Source organism: Babylonia areolata, chromosome 35, assembly GCF_041734735.1.
Source record: "Babylonia areolata isolate BAREFJ2019XMU chromosome 35, ASM4173473v1, whole genome shotgun sequence".
NCBI lineage: Eukaryota > Metazoa > Mollusca > Gastropoda > Neogastropoda > Buccinidae > Babylonia > Babylonia areolata.
This window is the reverse complement of record NC_134910.1, coordinates 23356268-23378787: the sequence shown is the minus strand read 5'-3', so window position 1 is coordinate 23378787 and position 22520 is coordinate 23356268. Positions and strand designations below refer to the sequence as shown.

General features: G+C 38.1%; 1 protein-coding gene across 1 annotated transcript in view; it reads right to left on the bottom strand.

Annotated features, from left to right (window-relative positions):
- Positions 1–21755, bottom strand: part of LOC143278026 (uncharacterized) — a 74799-nt gene extending 53044 nt beyond the window's left edge. The window contains exon 1 of the mRNA XM_076583038.1: positions 20395–21755. Within this exon, the coding sequence (XP_076439153.1) occupies positions 20395–20859 (465 nt within the window). The 5' untranslated portion in view covers positions 20860–21755. The remainder of the gene's footprint in view (positions 1–20394) is intronic.
- Between the last annotated feature and the right edge of the window lie 765 nt (positions 21756–22520).

Sequence of the window (22520 nt, the reverse complement as noted above, 5' to 3'; positions counted from 1 at the left end):
GTTCTGTGTGTCTATATTGTAGTGCTGTACATCATGTACTGTGTCTATATTGTAGTGCTGTACATCATGTACTGTGTTAGTTCTGTGTCTATATTGTAGTGCTGTACATCATGTACTGTGATAGTTCTGTGTCTATATTGTAGTGCTGTACATCATGTACTGTGTTAGTTCTGTGTCTATATTGTAGTGCTGTACATCATGTACTGTGTTAGTTCTGTGTCTATATTGTAGTGCTGTACATCATGTAATGTGTTAGTTCTGTGTCTATATTGTAGTGCTGTACGTCATGCACTGTGATAGTTCTGTGTCTATATTGTAGTGCTGTACATCATGTAATGTGTTAGTTCTGTGTCTATATTGTAGTGCTGTACGTCATGCACTGTGTTAGTCCTGTGTGTCTATATTGTAGTGCTGTACATCATGTACTGTGTTAGTTCTCTGTCTATATTGTAGTGCTGTACATCATGTACTGTGATAGTTCTGTGTCTATACTGTAGTGCTGTACATCATGTAATGTGTTAGTTCTGTGTCTATATTGTAGTGCTGTACATCATGTACTGTGTTAGTCCTGTGTGTCTATATTGTAGTGCTGTACATCATGTACTGTGTTAGTTCTCTGTCTATATTGTAGTGCTGTACATCATGTACTGTGTTAGTTCTCTGTCTATATTGTAGTGCTGTACATCATGTACTGTGTTAGTCCTGAGTGTCTATATTGTAGTGCTGTACATCATGTACTGTGATAGTTCTGTGTCTATATTGTAGTGCTGTACATCATGTACTGTGTTAGTTCTGTGTCTATATTGTAGTGCCTGTACATCATGTACTGTGATAGTTCTGTGTGTCTATATTGTAGTGCTGTACATGATGTACTGTGTTAGTTCTGTGTCTATATTGTAGTGCTGTACATCATGTACTGTGATAGTTCTGTGTCTATATTGTAGTGCTGTACATCATGTACTGTGTTAGTCCTGTGTGTCTATATTGCAGTGCTGTACATCATGTACTGTGATAGTTCTGTGTCTATATTGTAGTGCTGTACATCATGTACTGTGTTAGTTCTGTGTGTCTATATTGTAGTGCTGTACATCATGTACTGTGTTAGTTCTGTGTGTCTATATTGTAGTGCTGTACATCATGTACTGTGTTAGTTCTGTGTCTATATTGTAGTGCTGTACATCATGTACTGTGTTAGTTCTGTGTCTATATTGTAGTGCTGTTCATCATGTACTGTGATAGTTCTGTGTCTATATTGTAGTGCTGTACATCATATACTGTGTTAGATCTGTGTGTCTATATTGTAGTGCTGTACATCATGAACTGTGTTAGTTCTGTGTGTCTATATTGTAGTGCTGTACATCATGTACTGTGATAGTTCTGTGTGTCTATATTGTAGTGCTGTACATCATGTACTGTGTTAGTTCTGTGTGTCTATATTGTAGTGCTGTACATCATGTATTGTGTTAGTTCTGTGTGTCTATATTGTAGTGGTGTACATCATGTACTGTGTTAGTTCTGTGTCTATATTGTAGTGCTGTACATCATGTACTGTGTTAGTTCTGTGTGTCTATATTGTAGTGCTGTACATGATGTACTGTGATAGTTCTGTGTCTATATTGTAGTGCTGTACATCATGTACTGTGTTGTTCTGTGTCTATATTGTAGTGCTGTACATCATGTACTGTGATAGTTCTGTGTCTATATTGTAGTGCTGTACATCATGTACTGTGTTAGTTCTGTGTCTATATTGTAGTGCTGTACATCATGTACTGTGTTAGTTCTGTGTGTCTATATTGTAGTGCTGTACATCATGTACTGTGATAGTTCTGTGTCTATATTGTAGTGCTGTACATCATGTACTGTGGTAGTTCTGTGTCTATATTGTAGTGCTGTACATCATGTACTCTGTTAGTTCTGTGTCTATATTGTAGTGCTGTACATCATGTACTCTGTTAGTCCTGTGTGTCTATAATGTAGTGCTGTACATCATGTACTGTGATAGTTCTGTGTCTATATTGTAGTGCTGTACATCATGTACTGTGATAGTTCTGTGTGTCTATATTGTAGTGCTGTACATCATGTACTGTGTTAGTTCTGTGTCTATATTGTAGTGCTGTACATCATGTACTGTGATAGTTCTGTGTCTATATTGTAGTGCTGTACATCATGTACTGTGATAGTTCTGTGTGTCTATATTGTAGTGCTGTACATCATGTACTGTGTTAGTTCTGTGTCTATATTGTAGTGCTGTACATCATGTACTGTGTTAGTCCTGTGTGTCTATATTGTAGTGCTGTACATCATGTACTGTGTTAGTTCTGTGTGTCTATATTGTAGTGCTGTACATGATGTACTGTGATAGTTCTGTGTCTATATTGTAGTGCTGTACATCATGTACTGTGTTAGTCCTGTGTGTCTATATTGTAGTGCTGTACATCATGAACTGTGTTAGTTCTGTGTCTATATTGTAGTGCTGTACATCATGTACTGTGATAGTTCTGTCTCTATTGTAGTGCTGTACATCATGTACTGTGTTAGTTCTGTGTCTATATTGTAGTGCTTTACATCATGTACTGTGTTAGTTCTGTGTGTCTATATTGTAGAGCTGTACATGATGTACTGTGATAGTTCTGTGTGTCTATATTGTAGTGCTGTACATGATGTACTGTGATAGTTCTGTGTCCTATATTGTAGTGCTGTACATCATGCACTGTGTTAGTTCTGTGTCTATATTGTAGTGCTGTACATCATGTACTGTGATAGTTCTGTGTCTATATTGTAGTGCTGTACATGATGTACTCTGTTAGTCCTGTGTGTCTATAATGTAGTGCTGTACATCATGTACTCTGTTAGTTCTGTGTCTATATTGTAGTGCTGTACATCATGTACTCTGTTAGTCCTGTGTGTCTATAATGTAGTGCTGTACATCATGTACTGTGATAGTTCTGTGTGTCTATATTGTAGTGCTATACATCATGTACTGTGTTAGTTCTGTGTCTATATTGTAGTGCTATACATCATGTACTGTGATAGTTCTGTGTCTATATTGTAGTGCTGTACATCATGTACTCTGTTAGTTCTGTGTCTATATTGTAGTGCTGTACATCATGTACTCTGTTAGTCCTGTGTGTCTATAATGTAGTGCTGTACATCATGTACTGTGATAGTTCTGTGTGTCTATATTGTAGTGCTGTACATCATGTACTGTGTTAGTTCTGTGTCTATATTGTAGTGCTGTACATCATGTACTGTGATAGTTCTGTGTCTATATTGTAGTGCTGTACATCATGCACTGTGTTAGTTCTGTGTCTATATTGTTGTGCTGTACATCATGTACTGTGATAGTTCTGTGTCTATATTGTAGTGCTGTACATGATGTACTCTGTTAGTCCTGTGTGTCTATAATGTAGTGCTGTACATCATGTACTCTGTTAGTTCTGTGTCTATATTGTAGTGCTGTACATCATGTACTGTGATAGTTCTGTGTGTCTATATTGTAGTGCTGTACATCATGTACTGTGTTAGTTCTGTGTGTCTATATTGTAGTGCTGTACATCATGTACTGTGTTAGTCCTGTGTGTCTATATTGTAGTGCTGTAAATCATGTACTGTGTTAGTTCTGTGTGTCTATATTGTAGTGCTGTACATGATGTACTGTGATAGTTCTGTGTCTATATTGTAGTGCTGTACATCATGTACTGTGTTAGTCCTGTGTGTCTATATTGTAGTGCTGTACATCATGAACTGTGTTAGTTCTGTGTCTATATTGTAGTGCTGTACATCATGTACTGTGATAGTTCTGTGTCTCTATTGTAGTGCTGTACATCATGTACTGTGTTAGTTCTGTGTCTATATTGTAGTGCTGTACATCATGTACTGTGTTAGTTCTGTGTCTATATTGTAGTGCTGTACATGATGTACTGTGATAGTTCTGTGTCTATATTGTAGTGCTGTACATGATGTACTGTGATAGTTCTGTGTGTCTATATTGTAGTGCTGTACATGATGTACTGTGATAGTTCTGTGTGTCTATATTGTAGTGCTGTACATCATGTACTCTCTTAGTTCTGTGTCTATATTGTAGTGCTGTACATCATGTACTGTGTTAGTTCTGTGTGTCTATATTGTAGTGCTGTACATCATGTACTGTGATAGTTCTGTGTGTCTATATTGTAGTGCTGTACATCATGTACTGTGATAGTTCTGTGTCTATATTGTAGTGCTGTACATCATGTACTCTGTTAGTCCTGTGTGTCTATAATGTAGTGCTGTACATCATGTACTGTGATAGTTCTGTGTGTCTATATTGTAGTGCTGTACATCATGTACTGTGTTAGTTCTGTGTCTATATTGTAGTGCTGTACATCATGTACTGTGATAGTTCTGTGTCTATATTGTAGTGCTGTACATCATGTACTCTGTTAGTTCTGTGTCTATATTGTAGTGCTGTACATCATGTACTGTGATAGTTCTGTGTCTATATTGTAGTGCTGTACATCATGTACTGTGTTAGTCCTGTGTGTCTATATTGTAGTGCTGTAGATCATGTACTGTGATAGTTCTGTGTGTCTATATTGTAGTGCTGTACATCATGTACTGTGATAGTTCTGTGTCTCTATTGTAGTGCTGTACATCATGTACTGTGATAGTTCTGTGTCTATATTGTAGTGCTGTACATCATGTACTGTGTTAGTTCTGTGTCTATAGTGTAGTGCTGTACATCATGTACTGTGATAGTTCTGTGTCTATATTGTAGTGCTGTACATCAGGTACTGTGATAGTTCTGTGTCTATATTGTAGTGCTGTACATGATGTACTGTGATAGTTCTGTGTCTATATTGTAGTGCTGTACATCATGTACTGTGTTAGTCCTGTGTGTCTATATTGTAGTGCTGTACATCATGAACTGTGTTAGTTCTGTGTCTATATTGTAGTGCTGTACATCATGTACTGTGATAGTTCTGTGTCTCTATTGTAGTGCTGTACATCATGTACTGTGTTAGTTCTGTGTCTATATTGTAGTGCTGTACATCATGTACTGTGTTAGTTCTGTGTGTCTATATTGTAGTGCTGTACATGATGTACTGTGATAGTTCTGTGTGTCTATATTGTAGTGCTGTACATCATGTACTCTGTTAGTTCTGTGTCTATATTGTAGTGCTGTACATCATGTACTCTGTTAGTCCTGTGTGTCTATAATGTAGTGCTGTACATCATGTACTGTGATAGTTCTGTGTGTCTATATTGTAGTGCTGTACATCATGTACTGTGTTAGTTCTGTGTCTATATTGTAGTGCTGTACATCATGTACTGTGATAGTTCTGTGTCTATATTGTAGTGCTGTACATCATGTACTGTGATAGTTCTGTGTGTCTATATTGTAGTGCTGTACATCATGTACTGTGTTAGTTCTGTGTCTATATTGTAGTGCTGTACATCATGTACTGTGATAGTTCTGTGTCTCTATTGTAGTGCTGTACATCATGTACTGTGTTAGTTCTGTGTGTCTATATTGTAGTGCTGTACATGATGTACTGTGATGGTTCTGTGTGTCTATATTGTAGTGATGTACATCATGTACTGTGTTAGTTCTGTGTCTATATTGTAGTGCTGTACATCATGTACTGTGTTAGTTCTGTGTCTATATTGTAGTGCTGTACATCATGTACTGTGTTAGTTCTGTGTCTATATTGTAGTGCTGTACATCATGTACTGTGTTAGTTCTGTGTCTATATTGTAGTGCTGTACATCATGTACTGTGATAGTTCTGTGTCTATAATGTAGTGCTGTACATCATGTACTGTGTTAGTTCTGTGTCTATATTGTAGTGCTGTACATCATGTACTGTGTTAGTTCTGTGTCTATGTTGTAGTGCTGTACATCATGTACTGTGTTAGTTCTGTGTCTATATTGTAGTGCTGTACATCATGTACTGTGATAGTTCTGTGTCTATATTGTAGTGCTGTACATCATGTACTGTGATAGTTCTGTGTGTCTATATTGTAGTGCTGTACATCATGTACTGTGTTAGTTCTGTGTCTATATTGTAGTGCTGTATATCATGTACTGTGTTAGTCCTGTGTGTCTATATTGTAGTGCTGTACATCATGTACTGTGATAGTTCTGTGTCTCTATTGTAGTGCTGTACATCATGTACTGTGTTAGTTCTGTGTGTCTATATTGTAGTGCTGTACATGATGTACTGTGATAGTTCTGTGTCTATATTGTAGTGTTGTACATCATGTACTGTGTTAGTCCTGTGTCTATATTGTAGTGCTGTACATCATGTACTGTGTTAGTTCTGTGTCTATATTGTAGTGCTGTACATCATGTACTGTGATAGTTCTGTGTCTATATTGTAGTGCTGTACATCATGTACTCTGTTAGTTCTGTGTCTATATTGTAGTGCTGTACATCATGTACTGTGTTAGTTCTGTGTGTCTATACTGTAGTGCTGTACATCATGTACTGTGTTAGTTCTGTGTCTATATTGTAGTGCTGTACATCATGTAATGTGTTAGTCCTGTGTGTCTATATTGTAGTGCTGTACATCATGTACTGTGTTAGTTCTGTGTCTATATTGTAGTGCTGTACATCATGTAATGTGTTAGTCCTGTGTGTCTATATTGTAGTGCTGTACATCATGTACTGTGTTAGTTCTGTGTCTATATTGTAGTGCTGTACATCATGTAATGTGTTAGTCCTGTGTGTCTATATTGTAGTGCTGTACATCATGTACTGTGTTAGTTCTGTGTCTATACTGTAGTGCTGTACATCATGTACTGTGATAGTTCTGTGTCTATATTGTAGTGCTGTACATCATATACTGTGTTAGTCCCGTGTGTGTATATTGTAGTGTTGTACATCATGTACTGTGTTAGTCCTGTGTGTCTATATTGTAGTGCTGTACATCATGTACTGTGATAGTTCTGTGTCTATATTGTAGTGCTGTACATCATGTACTGTGATAGTTCTGTGTCTATATTGTAGTGCTGTACATCATGTACTGTGATAGTTCTGTGTCTATAATGTAGTGCTGTACATCATGTACTGTGTTAGTTCTGTGTCTATATTGTAGTGCTGTACATCATGTACTGTGTTAGTTCTGTGTCTATATTGTAGTGCTGTACATCATGTACTGTGTTAGTTCTGTGTCTATATTGTAGTGCTGTACATCATGTACTGTGTTAGTTCTGTGTCTATATTGTAGTGCTGTACATCATGTACTGTGATAGTTCTGTGTCTATAATGTAGTGCTGTACATCATGTACTGTGTTAGTTCTGTGTCTATATTGTAGTGCTGTACATCATGTACTGTGTTAGTTCTGTGTCTATATTGTAGTGCTGTACATCATGTTCTGTGATAGTTCTGTGTCTATATTGTAGTGCTGTACATCATGTACTCTGTTAGTTCTGTGTCTATATTGTAGTGCTGTACATCATGTACTGTGATAGTTCTGTGTCTATATTGTAGTGCTGTACATCATGTACTGTGTTAGTCCTGTGTGTCTATATTGTAGTGCTGTAGATCATGTACTGTGATAGTTCTGTGTGTCTATATTGTAGTGCTGTACATCATGTACTGTGATAGTTCTGTGTCTCTATTGTAGTGCTGTACATCATGTACTGTGATAGTTCTGTGTCTATATTGTAGTGCTGTACATCATGTACTGTGTTAGTTCTGTGTCTATAGTGTAGTGCTGTACATCATGTACTGTGATAGTTCTGTGTCTATATTGTAGTGCTGTACATCAGGTACTGTGATAGTTCTGTGTCTATATTGTAGTGCTGTACATGATGTACTGTGATAGTTCTGTGTCTATATTGTAGTGCTGTACATCATGTACTGTGTTAGTCCTGTGTGTCTATATTGTAGTGCTGTACATCATGAACTGTGTTAGTTCTGTGTCTATATTGTAGTGCTGTACATCATGTACTGTGATAGTTCTGTGTCTCTATTGTAGTGCTGTACATCATGTACTGTGTTAGTTCTGTGTCTATATTGTAGTGCTGTACATCATGTACTGTGTTAGTTCTGTGTGTCTATATTGTAGTGCTGTACATGATGTACTGTGATAGTTCTGTGTGTCTATATTGTAGTGCTGTACATCATGTACTCTGTTAGTTCTGTGTCTATATTGTAGTGCTGTACATCATGTACTCTGTTAGTCCTGTGTGTCTATAATGTAGTGCTGTACATCATGTACTGTGATAGTTCTGTGTGTCTATATTGTAGTGCTGTACATCATGTACTGTGTTAGTTCTGTGTCTATATTGTAGTGCTGTACATCATGTACTGTGATAGTTCTGTGTCTATATTGTAGTGCTGTACATCATGTACTGTGATAGTTCTGTGTGTCTATATTGTAGTGCTGTACATCATGTACTGTGTTAGTTCTGTGTCTATATTGTAGTGCTGTACATCATGTACTGTGATAGTTCTGTGTCTCTATTGTAGTGCTGTACATCATGTACTGTGTTAGTTCTGTGTGTCTATATTGTAGTGCTGTACATGATGTACTGTGATGGTTCTGTGTGTCTATATTGTAGTGATGTACATCATGTACTGTGTTAGTTCTGTGTCTATATTGTAGTGCTGTACATCATGTACTGTGTTAGTTCTGTGTCTATATTGTAGTGCTGTACATCATGTACTGTGTTAGTTCTGTGTCTATATTGTAGTGCTGTACATCATGTACTGTGTTAGTTCTGTGTCTATATTGTAGTGCTGTACATCATGTACTGTGATAGTTCTGTGTCTATAATGTAGTGCTGTACATCATGTACTGTGTTAGTTCTGTGTCTATATTGTAGTGCTGTACATCATGTACTGTGTTAGTTCTGTGTCTATGTTGTAGTGCTGTACATCATGTACTGTGTTAGTTCTGTGTCTATATTGTAGTGCTGTACATCATGTACTGTGATAGTTCTGTGTCTATATTGTAGTGCTGTACATCATGTACTGTGATAGTTCTGTGTGTCTATATTGTAGTGCTGTACATCATGTACTGTGTTAGTTCTGTGTCTATATTGTAGTGCTGTATATCATGTACTGTGTTAGTCCTGTGTGTCTATATTGTAGTGCTGTACATCATGTACTGTGATAGTTCTGTGTCTCTATTGTAGTGCTGTACATCATGTACTGTGTTAGTTCTGTGTGTCTATATTGTAGTGCTGTACATGATGTACTGTGATAGTTCTGTGTCTATATTGTAGTGTTGTACATCATGTACTGTGTTAGTCCTGTGTCTATATTGTAGTGCTGTACATCATGTACTGTGTTAGTTCTGTGTCTATATTGTAGTGCTGTACATCATGTACTGTGATAGTTCTGTGTCTATATTGTAGTGCTGTACATCATGTACTCTGTTAGTTCTGTGTCTATATTGTAGTGCTGTACATCATGTACTGTGTTAGTTCTGTGTGTCTATACTGTAGTGCTGTACATCATGTACTGTGTTAGTTCTGTGTCTATATTGTAGTGCTGTACATCATGTAATGTGTTAGTCCTGTGTGTCTATATTGTAGTGCTGTACATCATGTACTGTGTTAGTTCTGTGTCTATATTGTAGTGCTGTACATCATGTAATGTGTTAGTCCTGTGTGTCTATATTGTAGTGCTGTACATCATGTACTGTGTTAGTTCTGTGTCTATATTGTAGTGCTGTACATCATGTAATGTGTTAGTCCTGTGTGTCTATATTGTAGTGCTGTACATCATGTACTGTGTTAGTTCTGTGTCTATACTGTAGTGCTGTACATCATGTACTGTGATAGTTCTGTGTCTATATTGTAGTGCTGTACATCATATACTGTGTTAGTCCCGTGTGTGTATATTGTAGTGTTGTACATCATGTACTGTGTTAGTCCTGTGTGTCTATATTGTAGTGCTGTACATCATGTACTGTGATAGTTCTGTGTCTATATTGTAGTGCTGTACATCATGTACTGTGATAGTTCTGTGTCTATATTGTAGTGCTGTACATCATGTACTGTGATAGTTCTGTGTCTATAATGTAGTGCTGTACATCATGTACTGTGTTAGTTCTGTGTCTATATTGTAGTGCTGTACATCATGTACTGTGTTAGTTCTGTGTCTATATTGTAGTGCTGTACATCATGTACTGTGTTAGTTCTGTGTCTATATTGTAGTGCTGTACATCATGTACTGTGTTAGTTCTGTGTCTATATTGTAGTGCTGTACATCATGTACTGTGATAGTTCTGTGTCTATAATGTAGTGCTGTACATCATGTACTGTGTTAGTTCTGTGTCTATATTGTAGTGCTGTACATCATGTACTGTGTTAGTTCTGTGTCTATATTGTAGTGCTGTACATCATGTACTGTGTTAGTTCTGTGTCTATATTGTAGTGCTGTACATCATGTACTGTGATAGTTCTGTGTCTATATTGTAGTGCTGTACATCATGTACTGTGATAGTTCTGTGTGTCTATATTGTAGTGCTGTACATCATGTACTGTGTTAGTTCTGTGTCTATATTGTAGTGCTGTACATCATGTACTGTGTTAGTCCTGTGTGTCTATATTGTAGTGCTGTACATCATGTACTGTGATAGTTCTGTGTCTCTATTGTAGTGCTGTACATCATGTACTGTGTTAGTTCTGTGTGTCTATATTGTAGTGCTGTACATGATGTACTGTGATAGTTCTGTGTCTATATTGTAGTGTTGTACATCATGTACTGTGTTAGTCCTGTGTCTATATTGTAGTGCTGTACATCATGTACTGTGTTAGTTCTGTGTGTCTATACTGTAGTGCTGTACATCATGTACTGTGTTAGTTCTGTGTCTATATTGTAGTGCTGTACATCATGTAATGTGTTAGTCCTGTGTGTCTATATTGTAGTGCTGTACATCATGTACTGTGTTAGTTCTGTGTCTATATTGTAGTGCTGTACATCATGTAATGTGTTAGTCCTGTGTGTCTATATTGTAGTGCTGTACATCATGTACTGTGTTAGTTCTGTGTCTATATTGTAGTGCTGTACATCATGTAATGTGTTAGTCCTGTGTGTCTATATTGTAGTGCTGTACATCATGTACTGTGTTAGTTCTGTGTCTATATTGTAGTGCTGTACATCATGTACTGTGATAGTTCTGTGTCTATATTGTAGTGCTGTACATCATATACTGTGTTAGTCCCGTGTGTGTATATTGTAGTGTTGTACATCATGTACTGTGTTAGTCCTGTGTGTCTATATTGTAGTGCTGTACATCATGTACTGTGATAGTTCTGTGTCTATATTGTAGTGCTGTACATCATGTACTGTGATAGTTCTGTGTCTATATTGTAGTGCTGTACATCATGTACTGTGATAGTACTGTGTCTATATTGCAGTGCTGTACATCATGTACTGTGTTAGTACTGTGTCTATATTGCAGTGCTGTACATCATGTACTGTGATAGTTCTGTGTCTATATTGTAGTGCTGTACATCATGTACTGTGTTAGTTCTGTGTCTATATTGTAGTGCTGTACATCATGTACTGTGTTAGTACTGTGTCTATATTGTAGTGCTGTACATCATGTACTGTGATAGTTCTGTGTCTATATTGTAGTGCTGTACATCATGTACTGTGTTAGTTATGTGTCTATATTGTAGTGCTGTACCTCATGTACTGTGTTAGTTCTGTGTCTATATTGTAGTGCTGTACATCATGTACTGTGTTAGTTCTGTGTCTATATTGTAGTGCTGTACATCATGTACTGTGATAGTTCTGTGTCTATATTGTAGTGCTGTACATCATGTACTGTGATAGTTCTGTGTGTCTATATTGTAGTGCTGTACATCATGTACTGTGTTAGTTCTGTGTCTATATTGTAGTGCTGTACATCATGTAATGTGATAGTTCTGTGTCTCTATTGTAGTGCTGTACATCATGTACTGTGTTAGTTCTGTGTGTCTATATTGTAGTGCTGTACATGATGTACTGTGATGGTTCTGTGTGTCTATATTGTAGTGCTGTACATCATGTACTGTGTTAGTTCTGTGTCTATATTGTAGTGCTGTACATCATGTACTGTGATAGTTCTGTGTCTATATTGTAGTGCTGTACATCATGTACTGTGTTAGTTCTGTGTCTATATTGTAGTGCTGTACATCATGTACTGTGTTAGTTCTGTGTCTATATTGTAGTGCTGTACATCATGTACTGTGATAGTTCTGTGTCTATAATGTAGTGCTGTACATCATGTACTGTGTTAGTTCTGTGTCTATATTGTAGTGCTGTACATCATGTACTGTGTTAGTTCTGTGTCTATATTGTAGTGCTGTACATCATGTACTGTGTTAGTTCTGTGTCTATATTGTAGTGCTGTACATCATGTACTGTGATAGTTCTGTGTCTATATTGTAGTGCTGTACATCATGTACTGTGATAGTTCTGTGTGTCTATATTGTAGTGCTGTACATCATGTACTGTGTTAGTTCTGTGTCTATATTGTAGTGCTGTACATCATGTACTGTGTTAGTCCTGTGTGTCTATATTGTAGTGCTGTACATCATGTACTGTGATAGTTCTGTGTCTCTATTGTAGTGCTGTACATCATGTACTGTGTTAGTTCTGTGTGTCTATATTGTAGTGCTGTACATGATGTACTGTGATAGTTCTGTGTCTATATTGTAGTGTTGTACATCATGTACTGTGTTAGTCCTGTGTCTATATTGTAGTGCTGTACATCATGTACTGTGTTAGTTCTGTGTCTATATTGTAGTGCTGTACATGATGTACTGTGATAGTTCTGTGTCTATATTGTAGTGCTGTACATCATGTACTCTGTTAGTTCTGTGTCTATATTGTAGTGCTGTACATCATGTACTGTGTTAGTTCTGTGTGTCTATACTGTAGTGCTGTACATCATGTACTGTGTTAGTTCTGTGTCTATATTGTAGTGCTGTACATCATGTAATGTGTTAGTCCTGTGTGTCTATATTGTAGTGCTGTACATCATGTACTGTGTTAGTTCTGTGTCTATATTGTAGTGCTGTACATCATGTAATGTGTTAGTCCTGTGTGTCTATATTGTAGTGCTGTACATCATGTACTGTGTTAGTTCTGTGTCTATATTGTAGTGCTGTACATCATGTAATGTGTTTGTCCTGTGTGTCTATATTGTAGTGCTGTACATCATGTACTGTGTTAGTTCTGTGTCTATATTGTAGTGCTGTACATCATGTACTGTGATAGTTCTGTGTCTATATTGTAGTGCTGTACATCATATACTGTGTTAGTCCCGTGTGTGTATATTGTAGTGTTGTACATCATGTACTGTGTTAGTCCTGTGTGTCTATATTGTAGTGCTGTACATCATGTACTGTGATAGTTCTGTGTCTATATTGTAGTGCTGTACATCATGTACTGTGATAGTTCTGTGTCTATATTGTAGTGCTGTACATCATGTACTGTGATAGTACTGTGTCTATATTGCAGTGCTGTACATCATGTACTGTGATAGTTCTGTGTCTATATTGTAGTGCTGTACATCATGTACTGTGTTAGTACTGTGTCTATATTGCAGTGCTGTACATCATGTACTGTGATAGTTCTGTGTCTATATTGTAGTGCTGTACATCATATACTGTGTTAGTCCCGTGTGTGTATATTGTAGTGTTGTACATCATGTACTGTGTTAGTCCTGTGTGTCTATATTGTAGTGCTGTACATCATGTACTGTGATAGTTCTGTGTCTATATTGTAGTGCTGTACATCATGTACTGTGTTAGTACTGTGTCTATATTGTAGTGCTGTACATCATGTACTGTGTTAGTTATGTGTCTATATTGTAGTGCTGTACCTCATGTACTGTGTTAGTTCTGTGTCTATATTGTAGTGCTGTACATCATGTACTGTGTTAGTTCTGTGTCTATATTGTAGTGCTGTACATCATGTACTGTGATAGTTCTGTGTCTATATTGTAGTGCTGTTTATCATGTACTGTGATAGTTCTGTGTCTATATTGTAGTGCTGTACATCATGTACTGTGTTAGTTCTGTGTCTATATTGTAGTGCTGTACATCATGTACTGTGATAGTTCTGTGTCTATATTGTAGTGCTGTTTATCATGTACTGTGTTAGTCTCGTGTGTGTATATTGTAGTGCTGTACATCATGTACTGTGATAGTTCTGTGTGTCTATATTGTAGTGCTGTACATCATGTACTGTGTTAGTACTGTGTCTATATTGTAGTGCTGTACATCATGTACTGTGTTAGTTCTGTGTCTATATTGTAGTGCTGTACATCATGTACTGTGTTAGTTCTGTGTCTATATTGTAGTGCTGTACATCATGTACTGTGATAGTTCTGTGTCTATATTGTAGTGCTGTACATCATGTACTGTGTTAGTCCTGTGTCTATATTGTAGTGCTGTACATCATGTACTGTGTTAGTTCTGTGTCTATATTGTAGTGCTGTACATCATGTACTGTGTTAGTTCTGTGTCTATATTGTAGTGCTGTACATCATGTACTGTGTTAGTTCTGTGTCTATATTGTAGTGCTGTTTATCATGTACTGTGTTAGTTCTGTGTCTATATTGTAGTGCTGTTTATCATGTACTGTGTTAGTTCTGTGTCTATATTGTAGTGCTGTTTATCATGTACTGTGTTAGTCCTGTGTCTATATTGTAGTGCTGTACATCATGTACTGTGATAGTTCTGTGTCTATATTGTAGTGCTGTACATCATGTACTGTGATAGTTCTGTGTCTATATTGTAGTGCTGTACATCATGTACTGTGTTAGTTCTGTGTCTATATTGTAGTGCTGTACATCATGTACTGTGTTAGTTCTGTGTGTCTATATTGTAGTGCTGTTTATCATGTACTGTGATAGTTCTGTGTGTCTATATTGTAGTGCTGTACATCATGTACTGTGTTAGTTCTGTGTCTATATTGTAGTGCTGTTTATCATGTACTGTGTTAGTCCTGTGTCTATATTGTAGTGCTGTACATCATGTACTGTGATAGTTCTGTGTCTATATTGTAGTGCTGTACATCATGTACTGTGATAGTTCTGTGTCTATATTGTAGTGCTGTACATCATGTACTGTGTTAGTTCTGTGTCTATATTGTAGTGCTGTACATCATGTACTGTGTTAGTTCTGTGTGTCTATATTGTAGTGCTGTTTATCATGTACTGTGATAGTTCTGTGTGTCTATATTGTAGTGCTGTACATCATGTACTGTGATAGTTCTGTGTCTATATTGTAGTGCTGTACATCATGTACTGTGATAGTTCTGTGTCTATATTGTAGTGCTGTACATCATGTACTGTGTTAGTTCTGTGTCTATATTGTAGTGCTGTACATCATGTACTGTGATAGTTCTGTGTCTATATTGTAGTGCTGTTTATCATGTACTGTGATAGTTCTGTGTCTATATTGTAGTGCTGTTTATCATGTACTGTGATAGTTCTGTGTCTATACTGTAGTGCTGTACATCATGTACTGTGTTAGTTCTGTGTCTATATTGTAGTGCTGTACATCATGTACTGTGATAGTTCTGTGTCTATATTGTAGTGCTGTTTATCATGTACTGTGATAGTTCTGTGTCTATATTGTAGTGCTGTTTATCATGTACTGTGATAGTTCTGTGTCTATACTGTAGTGCTGTACATCATGTACTGTGATAGTTCTGTGTCTATATTGTAGTGCTGTACATCATGTACTGTGATAGTTCTGTGTCTATATTGTAGTGCTGTACATCATGTACTGTGTTAGTTCTGTGTCTATATTGTAGTGCTGTACATCATGTAATGTGTTTGTCCTGTGTGTCTATATTGTAGTGCTGTACATCATGTACTGTGTTAGTTCTGTGTCTATATTGTAGTGCTGTACATCATGTACTGTGATAGTTCTGTGTCTATATTGTAGTGCTGTACATCATATACTGTGTTAGTCCCGTGTGTGTATATTGTAGTGTTGTACATCATGTACTGTGTTAGTCCTGTGTGTCTATATTGTAGTGCTGTACATCATGTACTGTGTTAGTCCTGTGTCTATATTGTAGTGCTGTACATCATGTACTGTGATAGTTCTGTGTCTATATTGTAGTGCTGTACATCATGTACTGTGATAGTTCTGTGTCTATATTGTAGTGCTGTACATCATGTACTGTGATAGTACTGTGTCTATATTGCAGTGCTGTACATCATGTACTGTGATAGTTCTGTGTCTATATTGTAGTGCTGTACATCATGTACTGTGTTAGTACTGTGTCTATATTGCAGTGCTGTACATCATGTACTGTGATAGTTCTGTGTCTATATTGTAGTGCTGTACATCATATACTGTGTTAGTCCCGTGTGTGTATATTGTAGTGTTGTACATCATGTACTGTGTTAGTCCTGTGTGTCTATATTGTAGTGCTGTACATCATGTACTGTGATAGTTCTGTGTCTATATTGTAGTGCTGTACATCATGTACTGTGTTAGTACTGTGTCTATATTGTAGTGCTGTACATCATGTACTGTGTTAGTTATGTGTCTATATTGTAGTGCTGTACCTCATGTACTGTGTTAGTTCTGTGTCTATATTGTAGTGCTGTACATCATGTACTGTGTTAGTTCTGTGTCTATATTGTAGTGCTGTACATCATGTACTGTGATAGTTCTGTGTCTATATTGTAGTGCTGTACATCATGTACTGTGTTAGTTCTGTGTCTATATTGTAGTGCTGTACATCATGTACTGTGTTAGTTCTGTGTCTATATTGTAGTGCTGTACATCATGTACTGTGTTAGTTCTGTGTCTATATTGTAGTGCTGTTTATCATGTACTGTGTTAGTTCTGTGTCTATATTGTAGTGCTGTTTATCATGTACTGTGTTAGTTCTGTGTCTATATTGTAGTGCTGTTTATCATGTACTGTGTTAGTCCTGTGTCTATATTGTAGTGCTGTACATCATGTACTGTGATAGTTCTGTGTCTATATTGTAGTGCTGTACATCATGTACTGTGATAGTTCTGTGTCTATATTGTAGTGCTGTACATCATGTACTGTGTTAGTTCTGTGTCTATATTGTAGTGCTGTACATCATGTACTGTGTTAGTTCTGTGTGTCTATATTGTAGTGCTGTTTATCATGTACTGTGATAGTTCTGTGTGTCTATATTGTAGTGCTGTACATCATGTACTGTGATAGTTCTGTGTCTATATTGTAGTGCTGTACATCATGTACTGTGATAGTTCTGTGTCTATATTGTAGTGCTGTACATCATGTACTGTGTTAGTTCTGTGTCTATATTGTAGTGCTGTACATCATGTACTGTGATAGTTCTGTGTCTATATTGTAGTGCTGTTTATCATGTACTGTGATAGTTCTGTGTCTATATTGTAGTGCTGTTTATCATGTACTGTGATAGTTCTGTGTCTATACTGTAGTGCTGTACATCATGTACTGTGTTAGTTCTGTGTCTATATTGTAGTGCTGTACATCATGTACTGTGATAGTTCTGTGTCTATATTGTAGTGCTGTTTATCATGTACTGTGATAGTTCTGTGTCTATATTGTAGTGCTGTTTATCATGTACTGTGATAGTTCTGTGTCTATACTGTAGTGCTGTACATCATGTACTGTGATAGTTCTGTGTCTATATTGTAGTGCTGTACATCATGTACTGTGATAGTTCTGTGTCTATATTGTAGTGCTGTACATCATGTACTGTGTTAGTTCTGTGTCTATATTGTAGTGCTGTACATCATGTACTGTGATAGTTCTGTGTCTATATTGTAGTGCTGTTTATCATGTACTGTGATAGTTCTGTGTCTATATTGTAGTGCTGTTTATCATGTACTGTGATAGTTCTGTGTCTATATTGTAGTGCTGTACATCATGTACTGTGATAGTTCTGTGTCTATATTGTAGTGCTGTTTATCATGTACTGTGATAGTTCTGTGTCTATACTGTAGTGCTGTACATCATGTACTGTGTTAGTTCTGTGTCTATATTGTAGTGCTGTACATCATGTACTGTGTTAGTTCTGTGTCTATAGTGTAGTGCTGTACATCATGTACTGTGTTAGTTCTGTGTCTATAGTGTAGTGCTGTACATCATGTACTGTGTTAGTTCTGTGTCTATATTGTAGTGCTGTACATCATGTACTGTGTTAGTTCTGTGTCTATATTGTAGTGCTGTTTATCATGTACTGTGATAGTTCTGTGTCTATATTGTAGTGCTGGGGCGTAGTGTCCAAGCCTAACTCAGGACGCCGTTGCAGTCTGGCGAAGAGACGTTGGCCTGTTTGCCTTCCCAGGACCCGGGCGGAAAAGAAAATACATAGAACGGGCCTAAAAGGCCAACATTACTATGACAGTATTATCACGAACTAGCATAAACATTACTATGAAAGGTCAACATTACTATGACAGTATTATCACGAACTAGCATAAACATTACTATGAAAGGCCAACATTACTATGACAGTATTATCACGAACTAGCATAAACATTACTATGAAAGGCGAACATTACTATGACAGTATTATCACGAACTAGCATAAACATTACTATGAAAGGCCAACATTACTATGACAGTATTATCACGAACTAGCATAAACATTAGAAGAACGATTTTAAGACTAATTCAATTATTTTATTAGAAAATCTGCATTATTCACTGTACTTGGTAAAAATGGTTCAGTTCCAATAAGTGGTTTACACAAAACCCAGCCAACTACAAAACAACCATCACCACTTCTACTACTGTTACTACTACCACTTCTACTGCCACTACCACCACCATTTCCGGGACCTATTGATATACGGAAGAATTACAACAATGCATTTTACTCAAAATCACCCCAAATACCAGGAAGCTTTTTATTTACGAAGAGTATTGATATAATTAAGTGCAACAAGAAAATTACTAACCACGTATAACATCAAACGAGCCTTTTAACCACTTTTACGCTATACAGAAGCATTTTGTAAGAGACCCTTCCTATTCATCCAAAGTGGTATTCACACCAAAAAAAAACAAGAGAAAAAAATTAATGTTTAACTGAACATGTATACTAGCTACACACGTGGAACATGTATACTAGCTACACACATGGAACATGGATACTAGCTACACACATGGAACAACTTGTTCTCCTGGTGAACTTGGTTAGTCAGAAAACCCGACTTCAACACATATTGCCACACACAGAACATCCACATGGCTGTTACATTTTGAGAGCTAAAAAGCGCGTCTGCCTTCCAAAAACCAGTTGTTGTTTTTAATTCAGCTGCTGCTGCTGCCCTGAGTACAGTTTAATGGAAAACAACAACAACAAACAAACAAGCAAAAAAAACAAACAAACAAAAAACAGCACGCAAAAACCCTAGAAATGACACAATATGCAACTCAAGCACACAAAAACAACAGGCGTTCGAAGGTTATACATTATAGAAATATATCCACACACAGGCACACAAAATAGAAAAAAAGAACTAAGATTTTTTTTAAAGTTGTCTTTCATCTCCCGACAACATACATGGATGACGACATTAAGAAGGAACCAGTGAACACATACATGGATGACGACATTAAGAAGGAACCAGTAAACACATACATGGATGACGACATTAAGAATGAACCAGTGAACACATACATGGATGACGACATTAAGAATGAACCAGTGAACACATACATGGATGACGACATTAAGAAGGAACCAGTAAACACATACATGGATGACGACATTAAGAAGGAACCAGTGAACACATACACGGAAGACGACATTAAGAAGGAACTAGTGAACACATACACGGAAGACGACATTAAGAAGGAACCAGTGAACACATACATGGATGACGACATTAAGAAGGAACCAGTGAACACATACACGGAAGACGACATTAAGAAGGAACTAGTGAACACATACATGGATGACGACATTAAGAAGGAACCAGTGAACACATACACGGAAGACGACATTAAGAAGGAACTAGTGAACACATACATGGATGACGACATTAAGAAGGAACCAGTGAACACATACATGGATGACGACATTAAGAAGGAACCAGTGAACACATACATGGATGACGACATTAAGAAGGAACCAGTAAACACATACATGGATGACGACATTAAGAAGGAACCAGTGAACACATACACGGATGACGACATTAAGAAGGAACCAGTGAACACATACATGGATGACGACATTAAGAAGGAACCAGTGAACACATACATGGATGACGACATTAAGAAGGAACTAGTGAACACATACATGGATGACGACATTAAGAATGAACCAGTAAACACATACATGGATGACGACATTAAGAATGAACCAGTGAACACATACATGGATGACGACATTAAGAAGGAACTAGTGAACACATACATGGATGACGACATTAAGAAGGAACCAGTGTGTGTCACGCTCACCGTCACAAAACGTTCAACATCGTCATCGTTGTTGTCATCGTCGTGGCCATGTGTTCCCGTGTGGGGGTGTGATGAAGGGGGAGGGGTGGGGTCCTTCCATGTGGTGGTCAGTGTCCGCCCCCCCTCCCCACGGACCCCCACTGGGGGGGCTGTGGACAGTGGGGACGTGAGGGCTGTGGACAGTGGGGACGTGGGGGCTGTGGACAGTGGGGACGTGAGGGCTGTGGACAGTGGGGACGTGAGTTGGGGAAGCGCCGTGCAGGGGGTGGGACAGCAGACGGTCAGAAGCAGCACTGAAGACAGAACCCAACCTGACACAGACGGTGCCCAACTGAACACAGACAGTGCCCAACTTGACACAGGCAGTGCCCATCTTGACACAAACAGTACCCAACTGAACACAGACGGTGCCCAACTGAACACAGACGGTGCCCAACATGACACGCGTACTTTTCTCACCGCCATTTGGCTGATGTGGACACACAGATACTTCGTTGTGTGGACGTGTGTGGCGTGCCTGTTGTTGTCGCTGTTGTTGTGAGGTACAACGATGTGTTCACCTGACAGCTTTTATAGGACTGCGAATAAGGACACCAGCTCCACGACACAAACTGATCAGAGATACACGGTCATCACACCAGCTCCACGACACAAACTGATCAGAGATACACGGTCATCACACCAGCTCCACGACACAAACTGGTCAGAGATACACGGTCATCACACCAGCTCCACGACACAAACTGGTCAGAGATACACGGTCATCACACCAGCCCCACGACACAAACTGATCAGAGATACACGGTCATCACACCAGCTCCACGACACAAACTGTTCAGAGATACACGGTCATCACACCAGCTCCACGACACAAACTGTTCAGAGATACACGGTCATCACACCAGCTCCACGACACAAACTGATCAGAGATACACGGTCATCACCCCAGCTCCACGACACAAACTGGTCAGAGATACACGGTCATCACACCAGCTCCACGACACAAACTGTTCAGAGATACACGGTCATCACACCAGCCCCACGACACAAACTGTTCAGAGATACACGGTCATCACCCGTCCTTTCTACTGCCGGAAAGGAGTAACATTCAGATGAATGGTATCACAGTTGTCACAACACGTTTTCCTCACTTTTCAACGATTACACTTTTTGAAGTTCGTTTGTGTCCGGGTCTGAACACTCAAAGGGAAAAGTTCCTGAACGACGAAGAGAGTGCCTGGTCTGCGCATGTCAAAAGCCAGTGCTCACTGGCTGTTCTGTGGCTGTCAGTCAGCTGGCCTCGCTTCCGTCACGGCCTCTCGACAGACTCTCGACCTCTGTAACAGGACTCTTGGCCTGCCGGTGCCGCAACATAAAGTCACTCCTTCTCCTGAAAGGCCGCGGATAAATCTGACATGGGACTCTGTGAAGAATGAATGAGAGTTTGTTTGCCAATTGTTTTTGTTGTCGGTTTTTGACTCACTTGTGTAAACAAAACGAGTATGTTTTAACTCGGTGTTCAGTTGTGTGTGTGTGTGTGTCTGTGTCAGTGTCAGTGTCTGTGTGTCCATGGTAAACTTTAACATTGCCATTTTCCCTGGAAATACTTTGTCTGGCAATACCAAATTTGACTTAAACATAGTATAGAAAAATATCTTCACAGTCATGCCAATAATAAGTCTCCCGAATTAAGTCATTTTTTTCCGAATCATTAGCGGTCTATTTCGTTGAGGTTTGTTCGAAATCCGAAAATTCTGAAAACCGTTTCCCGCTGCGTTTGGCCCACTAGAAGGTAGGTTGTGTTCGAAGACGACATGACCTCGTTTTTCTTGTTCACAGTTAAACGGAAAGAAATACAGATTCTGGACAGAACACATACAGTAATTCTTACTACAAAATCGACGTGTTTACTGCATATAAATATTCTAGAGTGAACACTGCATTAACTGGAATGAACATAAAAGAAAAATTAAATCGATCGTTTCTTTCAGCTCGTTGTTGGCCTCGACTGGTTCGTGGAGATCCAGAGATCTACTGTGTGTTGCTTTGTCAGTTTGTGCTTCAAGAGTAGTCTCTTTCTTCAGCTCGTTGTTGGCCTCGACTGGTTCGTGGAGATCCAGAGATCT